The sequence below is a fragment of the Prionailurus bengalensis genome, chromosome E1 (genome assembly GCF_016509475.1).
Source record: "Prionailurus bengalensis isolate Pbe53 chromosome E1, Fcat_Pben_1.1_paternal_pri, whole genome shotgun sequence".
NCBI classification, from domain to species: domain Eukaryota; kingdom Metazoa; phylum Chordata; class Mammalia; order Carnivora; family Felidae; genus Prionailurus; species Prionailurus bengalensis.
In genome coordinates this window covers 45,929,561-45,941,939 of record NC_057347.1, presented here as the reverse complement: position 1 = coordinate 45,941,939, position 12,379 = coordinate 45,929,561, and the positions used below count along the sequence as shown (strand labels likewise).

General features: G+C 45.2%; 1 protein-coding gene across 3 annotated transcripts; it reads right to left on the bottom strand.

Annotated features, from left to right (window-relative positions):
- Positions 1-319: 319 nt before the first annotated feature.
- Positions 320-12,073, bottom strand: LOC122485771 (intercellular adhesion molecule 1). 3 transcript variants are annotated; one of them, XM_043584980.1, is made up of 8 exons: positions 11,927-12,073; positions 6,780-6,855; positions 5,184-5,450; positions 4,002-4,322; positions 3,466-3,744; positions 2,667-2,936; positions 1,753-1,995; positions 320-1,552 (listed from the first exon to the last, which is right to left on the bottom strand). In XM_043584980.1, the coding sequence occupies exons 2-8, from the start codon at positions 6,832-6,834 to the stop codon at positions 1,344-1,346; spliced, it is 1,644 nt and encodes a 547-aa protein (XP_043440915.1). In that variant the 5' UTR covers positions 6,835-6,855; positions 11,927-12,073; the 3' UTR covers positions 320-1,343. The 3 variants fall into 3 exon arrangements, with proteins under 3 accessions (XP_043440915.1, XP_043440914.1, XP_043440916.1); XM_043584979.1 differs by having other exon boundaries at positions 11,939-12,073; XM_043584981.1 differs by lacking the exon at positions 2,667-2,936 and having other exon boundaries at positions 11,939-12,072.
- Between the last annotated feature and the right edge of the window lie 306 nt (positions 12,074-12,379).

Sequence of the window (12,379 nt, the reverse complement as noted above, 5' to 3'; positions counted from 1 at the left end):
TTATTTTTATACCTAACCCATAACCCAGACTCAGAGAAGGTCTGGAAAGAATGAATCTTTTTACTTTGATGCCTGATGCTGTATTCTTTCTAGCTAGTGTCTTCTATTTGGAAGGCTGTAGACCTCTATCTTGAGGTCTGAACTTTAGTTTCAAGGGCAGGTCAAATAGGCTGCTGCCCTGAGCCAACACACCACCTGCCCTGGGCTAGTTGTTTGTGCTACCGACTTGACATTCTTTTCTTAGAAACTGTACTCAAAATGCAACCATGTGGCTTAATAAAAGTTTTCAAAAATGACACAGAAAAGAAATACTTTCAGATATTGTAAAATCACTTTTATTTTTTTACCATATCCAACATTTCAGTGACCCATACATGACTGATTTAGGAGAAAAGATCTGGTTTTATGATTTTTCATGTCTTCTGTGGGGGTGAATATATTTTTTCCAAAGAACAGAGAAGGAAGCTGAATCATGAAATCATATGGTGAACACTGTCACAGCAGTTGTCCCGAAGCTTAAAGGAAATAGTTTTCAGACATACAAAAATATGTACTTCTTTATGGGAAGGGAGAATAACCATTGGAACTCTAGCCTTAGAGCCTATATGGAGAAAAAAAATTAATATGTCAAATGTGAACTCACAGATGATCACTTTATAATGGATTATGAAAATGAATTCAGAGATGTTTGGAGCCCTTAACCTATGAGGGCAATTTAATGGAAGAACTCTAACTTCCACTTCTGGGGCTAGGTAAGCTGCTTGTCTGACCCAATGTGGAGTTTATGACTTTTACACTCCTCTAGTGAGTTGAAGCCAGCTACTGACCCTTAATGGTGTCATCAAACTCAGCTCTGGGAGCCGGCACTCCAGAACCTCAGGTTAGGGGATCAGGGGAATGTGTAGGTAGGAATAGGTTCTGATTCCTATCTCTTTGTTTGGTACTCCCTTTGAAGTCCTCTGTGGACTAAAAAACTGGTTCCCACTTAGTCATGAAGAAACCATGAGAAATGAGTTGCATTTCTGAGATATTTCTATCTCTTCAGTCTGATGTTGAAAGCAAAGGGCTTTCTTTTGGGAGTGAGTGGACTGACTAAGCACACAGTAAGAAGCAAGAGGCCCTCTCATTAGCTGGACACTGAGACTGAAATTCTGGTGACTAGAATGAACTCAGAGGAGCTGAGCTTGTGGATGGATGAGATACAAGGGACGTGGGGGTCTGAAACACTGTTTTATGGGACTGTAGAACACAAAGGGTAATGTCTCTCCTTTTTCCTCCCCCACTTTCCTCCCTTAGGAAACCCCAGGAGTAGAGGTTGCTTTCAAACAAATAGCTGTTTCCATTTAACAATTATGTGCATTGCATTTTTCTGCTTGCTGAACAGCAAACTGGCTTTCCTCCTCTTTGTTCTTCTCTTTCTGCCTATAGGGCAATTTCCGCCTCTCTATTTTGCAAGGCCGGTAGTTCAAATACAGTGCTATGGTGATTACACCCACTCCAAGAGCGACAATAATGATGACAAAGATGGTGGAGCTGATTCCTTCATCCAGTCCTGCCCAAGCACAGAAGACAGAGAATTGGGAGGGGCAAGAGGGCAAGAGAACCACCCCCCCTCTCCAGCTTACCATGCCCACCTCTCAGTCTCACCCTTCCCTACCCACTGAAATTTTTCTTCTTTCTCTATTTGGGTAAGAATCCCAAACCCCTTGGGCATTTCCATCCTAGGCCTGGCAGCAGGAAAGCCACAGTCACCTCGAACGATGACAGCAATGTCTTTGCTGACAGAGCCCAGTTGGTTAGAGGCTGTGCAGCAGTAGGTTCCTGTGTGGTTCTGGGTTGCTTTCCGTGGCACTTCAAAGTTGAATATCACTCCATTCCAGGTACACACCAAGGTTGGAGCTGGGTTTCCCTTTGGGACGCAGGCAAGCAGCTGCTCTGTCCCCTTCACCCACGTCTGGTTGCCAGGGCAGTCAGCTTCCTCTAACCGGGGCTTGTCTGGAAAAGAGAGTCCCCCAAGGAGCTGAGCTCAGTGTGCCACATTCCTTCCTCACTGAGATGCTTAGCTTCCTGTCCCCTAATCCAAAAGCTGTGTCCCTCCCACCTGACAGCTTTACTTCCCAAGGGAAGGAGCACTGTTGCCTGCTTTGGGGCACTCTTCTGTCTTCCATTTTCTAGGGGCAAGGAGTCAGAGATGCAGCAAAGGCATCTTAATGGATTCAGACTCAATGATCTGGCCTGTCCTATCAATGCTGGCTTCCCTGCTTCCCATCTTTGCTTCTCAGTGAGTGAGGAGATGGGTAGGGGCGAACCCAGAGATGAGGGATTTTCTACTTTTCAAAAACACAGATTTTTATATGAAAATTTCCCTCCTCAGCATAAACTCCAACTATCACTTCCTGTGTTCTCGGCCATCAACCCTCAACTAATACCAGCTAATCACCCTGCATTCTCTTTTCCGTTCCCAGGTCCCCCTCATGTTTCTCTCAGCTTACTTTCCTGGGGATAATGTAAGCTTGGGGAGCTTTAATTTTATTTCACCCTTTGATGTTTTATTTTAATGAGAAAAATGTAGCAACTCTAATAATGAAGTTGCTGGCCAAGAACTCTGGAGATGAGAGACTAATAATAATCCTTGTTTTGACAAGAAAGATCAGGCCTCTACTCACATAAGACATGGAGCTGGACCGCAGTGGTTTTGCTCAACCGCTGACCCTGAACCTCCAAAGAGGCCTCACAGGAGAAATTTCGGCCGTTATCTTCCTCCCTGGTGGTAAGTAAAAGCCAGGCAGGTTCCCCAGGGGCAGGGAGATCTGGGGCTCCCTTAAGCCGAAGAGTAGGGCTGGGTGATGTTAACACATGCCCCAAACAGGTCACATTAATGTCTGTCCCTGCCAATGGGTATAATTCTTCTATCTCTAGGATTGGTGGAGGGAAGCCTATAAGAAAAGGAAAGAGAGAATCAAACATATTTCTCAAAATTCTCAGCCAGTTCTATACTCTTGCTTCTGATGGTATGGTATCTAGGCAGATAAGACAGGGAAAACTTTGGATACCCTACTGCTTCTGTGCTGAATGGCAAGAGCAGTGAGATTTGGGAATTTGAGAGCTCTTCTTATGACAAATGCAGTGTCCATACATTTGGCTATTGCCTCTGTGGCAAGGACAGCAAGATGGGTTTTCATCTTATAAATTTCCTCCCCACCTCAAAAAGTTGTTCCCAGAAACAAGCTGAAGGACCTATAATCACTCTGTAAGTAAGATGGCCACAAGAAACGGTGAAGGCTGAACACAACTACTGTCTCAATGCATGTCTCCAACCTGCCTGCACTCATCAGAGAAAGATCACATGAGAGTGTACCGAGGAAAGGTTAATAGGGATATTTGCAGTGGAACCACCAAGGATTTACTGTGGAAGTTTCAGTGGCAGAGAACCCTCGTGAGGAAGGGAAGAGGCAGCTCACTTACTATAGACATGCACTGGCTCTCTTGTTTTCTGTTCCATTGGACCCAGAGATACAAGGCAAGACAGCTCCTGATCACCAGTCTCCATGGCCCGAACTGTGGCATTGGCCCATGCTGTGTCTCCCTTCCAGGAGACAAACAGGCTCAGCTCTTGGTCTCCCAGGAACATGTGGAACATTACCTCTCTGGCGGGGAACACCCTAGCCAACTCGCAGCTCACAGCCTCTGCCATCCCAATCTCCAAAAGTGAGGAGACCCAGATTTGGGGACTCTCAGAGAATTCTGCCAAAAAATGAAGAAAAGGAAAGAAAGGAGAAAAGCCATGATAAATCATGTGCTATATAGGACCCCACAATTTAGGAAGGGAGTGTGGCTTAAAGCTCTCTGTCCCCCAGGGTAAGATTACAGCCCAGGTAAAGATGGGGCTCAATTACTCTCACACCCTAATCCTAAACTCTGTGGGAACTTAGTCCCAAAAGGCCAAGGTAAGATAAAGAAACTGAGCCTCAGGATCCTTCCATACCTGGGCACTGACTCACCAAAGATCCGGAGTACCTTGATGGCTGAGCTACTGTGAAAGAGCCCTCCACCATGTGAACTCAAGTCCAGTTCTGCACGGCAGGAGAAATTGCACCTATCATCTTCCCTTTGGGCTTTGACATTGATGGTGATCTCAGCTCTTTGGGAGGCCACAGCCAAGTTCATAAAGTCCTTTCTGTGTAGTTCCTGGTTACCCTGGAGAAGGGTAAGGGTGAGGTTCTCCAGGGGTGCTACACTGGGCACGTGGCACTTCACTGTGAAGGCTTCATCCATGGCTACCCATGCAGGCTGCAGCTCCAGGATCACCTGCTCGGGTGGCTCTTTAAGAGAAAAAGGTGGGCTTGATGAGAGAAGGCTACTCACCTCTCCAGAAAGAAATGGTATAGGACAGAAAGCTGGTGATACAAGGTGACCGTTACTCTTAAACCATCCGATCAACTGTGTCAGCTTTCTGCCAACCCTGCCCTACATAAGACAAGTCAGTCTTCTGGCTCTTCTTCTGCCCGTCAAAGGTGGCTAAAGTCATAGCCAAGAAATGTGACTGTTGAGGGGCAGGTCCCTTGCGTTGACTGTTGCTGCCATTCTGGAGAACTTTTATCTCTTACCAGAGGTGCTTCAGAGGCATGAGCAGCTTCTGAGGAGCTCCTTAGCATCACACAAAAACTACACCCTAGTCTACCAAGCTTTTACCCCAAAGAGATCACACTTACTCTTATGGCCATATCCTTGCCAATGCTATTTGCCCACCTGAAAGATCTTCCTCACCCATGCCCTTCACTTCAAATCCTTACCATTCTGCAGGAGTGAAGCTCAAGAGCCTCCTTTTCCATGGAGACAGAGACCCTCCTTTTTCCAGTCCCTATTTATTCTAAGAACTTGTGCCAAATAATTTACCACAAGTTGTATACTTTTCTGATCATTTATAAGCTGGCATTATTAGTATATGCCTCCTATACCTGAACATATTCTCAAGCACGATGTCTGGATGCCCTCTGTGGTCTGCTCCTAATTTAAAATCCTTCACCAAAGGGAAATAGAAGTAATTGGCTCTAGAATTCCTGAAGTATAACAGAAATCTCTACTAAGGGCCCAAACTGTCTCCCCCAAAAGAAATCTCTAATTTTTCCCTAAAGACATAGTCATGTTCCCCCAGTCTTCCCTTCCTCCTCAGCCCTACTCACGATACACAGTGATGTCAAGGCTTGTGTCCTTTTGGATCCCTGCACAAGAGAAGAAGCACTGCAGAACAGAATTCTCTGTGACATCCTCCAGAAGAAACTCCTTCCACTGAGGTCCTTTGTCCACCTGGGTTTTCTTCAAGTAAGTCTCAATTCCACCGGGTCCTGGGTCTGGACAGGTAGTGCTGCAGTTGATCATGAGGGACTGTCCAAGCTTTACCAGGGCCTGATCTGGCCAAATGGAAACCTCAAATATCTCTTCAGTTGCTCCTGAAATGATCAACCACACACATATGCCAAAGACTTTGGTGAGGACCACAAGACCCTAGTCTATCAAGAAGGCCTAGTCTATCAATTTGTAGGTTATAAATAGGAAACCTACCCTGAAGAAAAAGTTACAAAGAACCAGACAAGAAAAAGACCCTTAATGAACAGGTAGAACCCTGATTCCACCATTCCCTGCATTCATTATCTTTCTAGTAATCTTGGTTTCTCCATTAGTGTCACCTTGGAAACTAGAGTTGTTAAAACTCATGCCAAGGAAACCATTCGCTTCCTAAGCTTCCAGATGTCTTAGAAGCTCCCAGGACTGGCTGCTGAGGGCCCTCAAGGGCTTAGTAGGCCCTAGAGAAAAGAGCTCTGTGCTTACACCTCAAATCAGTGTTTCTCTGAAATTATGGTCTAAGAATTGCCTTCACCAGAATCACCTGGAATGCTTGTAAAACTACAGACTCTAGCTCCACCTCAGACTGAATGATTAAGAACTTGTGAAGGTGGGATGTGGAAATACGCAGTGAACAGAACAAGCACTCCTGATGATCCTTATGCACACTGAATTACGAAACCCACTAGCCTAAAGGTGACTCCTAGGGTCATTCATTTCCCAGAATTTTTCACCTCTTCTCAAAATAAGACTATTCCTTTTTTGCTTTGGTACTAAGGCAACATGTTTTTGGATGCTTAAGAGTTTAGTCTGTTAGGGAAATCTCAGGTGCAATGAGAGAGACATCAGGTAAAACTTTCAGATGCCTTATGTAGGTGAGAGGCACAGTCTCCTGGAAGCTTCCCCACAGGTCCCCTTTAGCTACGCCATGTCCACCATCTGTTTCGTCTACCAAACACCGGGCCCTTCTAGGAATACACAACTCATGTAGCAGTGTTACCCACTAAGGCTCCAGTTCCTTTCTTGCCGTCTAGAGCACTCGCTCCTCACAATTAAGCTATGGGTCCTCTCCTATCAAGACGCTATTGCAACTTCATGACACAAAAGGTGGCAACAAAGAAGTAAAAATATTCTTAAGAACAGAAAACTAGGACAGTCCTGGGCTGGCAGGGGGCCAAAGAGAGAAGGCATATTTCTTAGGGGAGAGTTTTCTCTGATGGTTTGTTATCCTGTTCCTCAATTTGGGTTCCCCAATTATAAGCTAGAGACACCTACAGATTCTGTGTCCTAATGATCCAAAAATAGGAATCTCTCCCAAGGGTCCAGACAAATGAATAGTATATTTTTGCTCCATTCAGTACTTCTTATACTCTTACTGACCAGCCACCTGCACTTTGGCACATACTGACTAAAGAAACTATCCCAAATAGTCTTACCTGGGCCAGGGTTCAAAGCCAGCAGGGCCCAGACACAAAACAGTAGCATTTCCATCCTTGTGAAAAGGGCCAAAAGCTGGAGAGAAAAGAGAAAACAGTGCTGGAGAAAAGTGACCAAATAAAATAAAAAGGATATAGAGAACTATTTCTTTGGTATTGCTAAAGATCAAACCCTTTCCTGACACCTTGAATAGTCTGGAGAAATTATAACAAGAGTAACAGTGGTATGGTGTGGATGCACTAAAAGGACGTAGCAAGGGGCACGTGGCGTGGGTGGCTCAGTTGAGCTTCCAACTTCTGGTTTTGGCTCAGGTCAGGATCTCGCGGTTTGTGGGTTCGAGTCCCATGTTAGGCTCTGTGCTGGTGATGCAGAGCCTGCTTGGGATTATCTCTCCCTCTCTTTGCCCCTCCCCACTCGTGCTGTCTCTGTCTCAAAATAAATAAAAACTTCTTAAAAATATACAAAAAAAATTAAAGGACATAGGAAAATAGTAGGGGATATTAGATTAAGTGAGATTCCTGTATATGTTTGTGTTGCAGTTATCTGTTTACATATTTGTCTCCATCTACTTGAGTCAGTAGAAGGCTATTAGCATGGAAACATGAAAAACGAAGTTTGGAGAGATGTAATCAATGTTTATCTAGCACTGTCCAGTGGGAAATGACCATGAATCTAAAAAACATGGTCACAGGAGTCCTGTTCTCGGATGTAAGGGAGAAATGTTTCATCAGGGCTCCGTTCATGACCTCTATGAGATATCCCTCAAGATAATCCATCTCTTTCTGCTCTGCCTCCATGTTCACCAAGCAACCTTTGGATTATTTCGTTGGCTGAGTTAAGTCCTAATTGTCCACCTCTCTTTTCTCCACCGATCTGTACCAAGTTTTTTTTCTTTTAAAGCCCCCCACTGAAGCTAATTTATTCTAAGAAAGGTTTCTTAACTAATCCTGTCCCTCTTCACAACCCCTCACTTACAGCAGATTGTCTGCACCTCCCTTTACACCAAATGTGATTTCTGAAGCTACATGTTAAAATGCAATTCACTTTAGTGAATTATTTTTAATGATGAATTCATTACTATGCTAGAAATTCCCTGAGGACAAGAGACTATATTTATCTTGCATCTCCACCTCCTAGCACAGCGCCTGGCATGTTATGGATACCCCACGAAGTGGATGACTACCCTCTAATTCTGTAGTATTTGAATTTTCATACGTTGGGTTTTATACAGGTGTACCTTTACTTATATTCTGGTCTGAAAGAGCATATAAGGTGTGGGGTTTTTTTGGTCTTTTTTATACATGCATAAGATAACAGGCATATCAAAATTTATATTTCCAAGTGAATGTTACTCTTCGAATACTGTGGGAGGCTATAAATTTATTCCAGTAATGACACCATTATTCAAAACTTTTTTTTTTAAATGATTTAGAGCTGGCTTGTAAGCTACACAAGAAAAATCAGTCTATTAAACTATTTTGTTATTCTTTGAGGAATAAATGATATGACTCAGACACCTTATTCACCAGATTTAGCTCTGAGTGCCTTAACATCTCTTTCCAAGGAAGATCTCCTATCAACTGAAGACATTCCTAAGTACCCCAGACTTTGAAGGAATTTCAAAATAAGAGTTTTAAGTAATAACAGCTGTTTGAAAAAGTACAAAAGCCCTGAGTGGAATTGCTTATATTCATACATTATTTCAGCAAACAATTATTGAGCACCTACAATATTCCAGGCTCTTTGAAAGGTATAGAAGTTACCAGGATTTATCCCATGACAATAGGAATCCCTGGAAGTTAGTGGGAAAGACAAATGTAAATAAAAATAACAATATTATTCCAAGTGTTACTACAAAAATGGGGGGGGGGTGACAGTAAAGTGAGAATTAAATGACTAAATTCAAGCCAAGTGTTTATCCCAACTCCTGGCACATAAGACTTCAATATGTTAGTGAATGATGGTGATTGTGCCACTGCTACTGATAATGATAAATTGATCCAGGAGCCTTGAGGAGGGAATCTTTACCTCTCTCTGAAGGAGCTGAGGTTTCTCAGGTCTCCTTTGAACTGCATTTTCTATTATGACTGGAAGTTTATTAAGGGATGAGGTGATACAGAGAGGAGGTCAGGTCAGACTTATTTGAGAAAATTCAATAAGTTCAGTATGGGTAGCATACAGGAAAAAGGATTGTGGGATAAAGAAGTAGGTATACAATTGGGTCAGTAAGCAGGAATTTACAGAGCTTTTAAAGCAGGGGGGTGAGATAATCAGCTTTATTTTTCAAAATGACAACACTGGCAGTGTGTGGAAAAAGAAAGATGGAAGAAAAGACTGATGGCCACGAGATCTGGTAGAAGGTGACTGCGGTAATCTAAGGGAGATCCAAGAGGGCCTGAAGGCATTAGTGACTGCAGAATTTTTATATAGAGGATATTCAGGGGGATCTCTGTCTGGTTGAAAATGGGGGTTAGAGGTTATGTTTGCATAGTAAACATACTTGTTTTACTTAAAAGCGTATGTTACAGATTAATAAAATAGCAGTGTTCTACATATTTTTTCACATCGCATAATATTTAGAATATATCAATTATTCATATCTACTTTTAAAAGCATCAAGGGGAGGACAGAGGAAAATGGCATTCCCCACTGTTTGAAGGGCATGCATAACATTCATTTAGCTATATAATTTTTTTTTAAATTTTTTTTCAATGTTTATTTATTTTTGGGACAGAGAGAGACAGAGCATGAACGGGGGAGGGGCAGAGAGAGAGGGAGACACAGAATCGGAAACAGGCTCCAGGCTCTGAGCCATCAGCCTAGAGCCCGACGCGGGGCTCGAACTCCCGGACCGCGAGATCGTGACCTGGCTGAAGTCGGACGCTTAACCGACTGCGCCACCCAGGCGCCCCTAATTTTTTAAAAATATCAGTCACGTTGGACACTGTAGAATCCCAATTTACTGTTGAATTCGTTGAGGTGCTCTCTTCCTAACACCCATTCCAAGCTAGGCACTTACTACGGATCTGTATCTCACTTCATTGACTCTTTTCTCAACCACATCTTGTCTAATAGCTTCTAACATTTAGTAACCATATACAGTACTATGTTCCAGGCACTACACTGACTGGTTTACTTTAGTTATCTCATAGCAATCTTACGATAATTGCCACTTTTACAGATGAGGAGATGGAGACTGGAACAGGTAAAGTAACTCACCCCAAATCACACAACTAATTAAGAGGTGCAGCCAGCATTCAAACCCAGGCATCTTTACTGCTGGGCAATTCTTACTACTTCACTGCTTCTTTATATTCAGTGACTCTCGATTATCTGTGCTTCAATGGGGCCACTGTGCCACAAACCATCCTGCATAGTGGTTAATCCAAGAGCTCCTGTTTCATTCATCTCTCCTTAGCTTGCTGATGGTACCTTTCTCTGCAAACCTAATCTTGCTGTGAATTAATCTTATAGATTATATTCTCCTAGAGCCTTGGCTAAAAAAGATCTCCCATCTTTGATCTCTATAAGCCAACCTAGGTGGTTTTCCCTTGTGGTTGCCACTAGTACATGCCACATAGATATAAGAAAATGGAGGGGGGGGGGCGGGGTTGTGCTGATTCTTGTTGTTTTCATTCTGGGATACTGACAATACTTTGTTCTATGTTGTTCCAAGTGCCCTCTCCCCGCCCAACTATCCTCACAGCTGTAAGAGTTCATCCTTGGGGGAGCCTGGGTTGCTCAGTCGATTAAGGGTGGGACTTCTGCTCAGGTCATGATCTCACAGCTGATGAGTTTGAGCCCCATGTCAGGCTCTGTGCTGACAGCTCAGAGCCTGGAGCCTGCCTTGAATTCTGTGTCTCCCTGTCTCTGAACCTCTCCTGCTTGTGCTCTGTTTCTCTCTCAAAAATAAACGTTAAAAAAAAAAAGTTCATCCTTGTTTTCACCTAGCATGTTACGATCAGGTACTGAAACGTTACGTTTTTTATTCATTCATTTTCTTTTAATTTTTTTAACGTTTAATTATGATTGAGAGACAGAGAGAGACAGAGCATGAGCAGGGGAGGGGCCGAGAGGCGGGGAGACACAGAATGTGAAGGAGGCTCCAAGGTCTGAGCTGTCAGCACAGAGCCTGACGCGGGGCTCGAACTCACAAACTATGAGATCATGACCTGAGTTGAAGTCTGACGCTCAACCGACTGAGCCACCCAGGTGCCCCTTATTCGTTCATTTTCTTAGAAAGCAAGCAGCATCCCTAAGAGGAAATGAATTTTTAAATCTTTTTTAACTCCTTGGGCTTACTTGCTTTGTAGTATTATATGCCAAATGAAAGGTTTAAAGTGTCTGAAATCCTAGGCCTCTAATCCAGCCACTGAAGGGTTGCAGGGAGGGCATACATAGGCAGGTGAGGGGAGGACGGCACACGCCGACATGCCCTTGGGATGGCTTTGGCTGTGGAGCGCACCTGGCCTTCCGGTCCGAATCTGGGGCGCTCCCAGGGTGTCGTGCAGTTTCTCATACATCCGGGAGTCACATCCCACCCTCTGCATGGTCTTCTCCCTCGAATTCCCTGGAATTCGCTTCCTCCTCGCGGAACACTCCCCCCCAGGTGAGCGTACGTTCGTGATCAGGGCTCAGCACGAGCACCCCCGTGTCCTCCCCCCATAGTGCCCAGGCCGCTGCCCGCCAGCCCCACGCTACTGCTTTCGGGACGCGCACCTCCCTGACACCTCGCTTGTCAGGCCGGCGGGTCTACCTCCCCTGCCGGACTGTCGGCCCCGGGAGGGCAGGGCATCCACACCTCGACCCGACACAACAGCTACAAAGACTCGAGGGCAGGACCGAGCCCGGCGCTCGGACGCGGAGCGCAACGCCCGTTCCCGCTCGGAAGGAGTCTCCCGTCTGGCCTGCACACAGTGTGGCTCTCACGCTCTCGGCCCGACAGGCCGGGAAGGGCTTCAGAGGCGGATGGTATTTAAAACGTGAAAGGTATGTGGAAAAACCACTCCAGCGAGTGCCCCTCTGGGTTTCCGGCCCACTGCCGCGTGACAAGGCGAAGCCCGTCACACGAGGTCAGGCCTCTGCAGACCTGACGGAAAAAGCCAGGAGGAGACACCGGCATGAACCTAAGCACACAAAGCAAGACCTAAATCCTCACGGAGGGCCGCTCCTCGCCGCTCGCCGCTCCTGTCACTCCTGGGATAGCTAGACCGCTCCGCTGCCTCGCCCGCGCTGTTCTCAGAAACTTGCCACGCGCTCAGACCGTTTGGTAGGCAGCGCCAGGCGGGGGCGCGCGCGCGAGCTTCTGGCCGGAGGATTTCCTGATCTGCCCAGAAACTCGTGACGTTTAGCCAGAAGCTTAGCAAGGGTTGGCCGAGGCCAATGGGGCAGACCAGGAAGCTGAACTCACAGGAGGGGGTTGCAAGGGAAAATAAAGGTAGAGAAGCCTGTGTCTCGCTTGGTAGAGAGCTCATGTTTGATTCAAGATAATAGGTACTAAGCAAAACAAAGTGAACACAAAAGAGTAAGGGTTGTTGTAGGAAATAGTGGCTCTGTTAGAAAAACAAAGGATTGTCCACCCCTGTGCCTATTCGTTGTG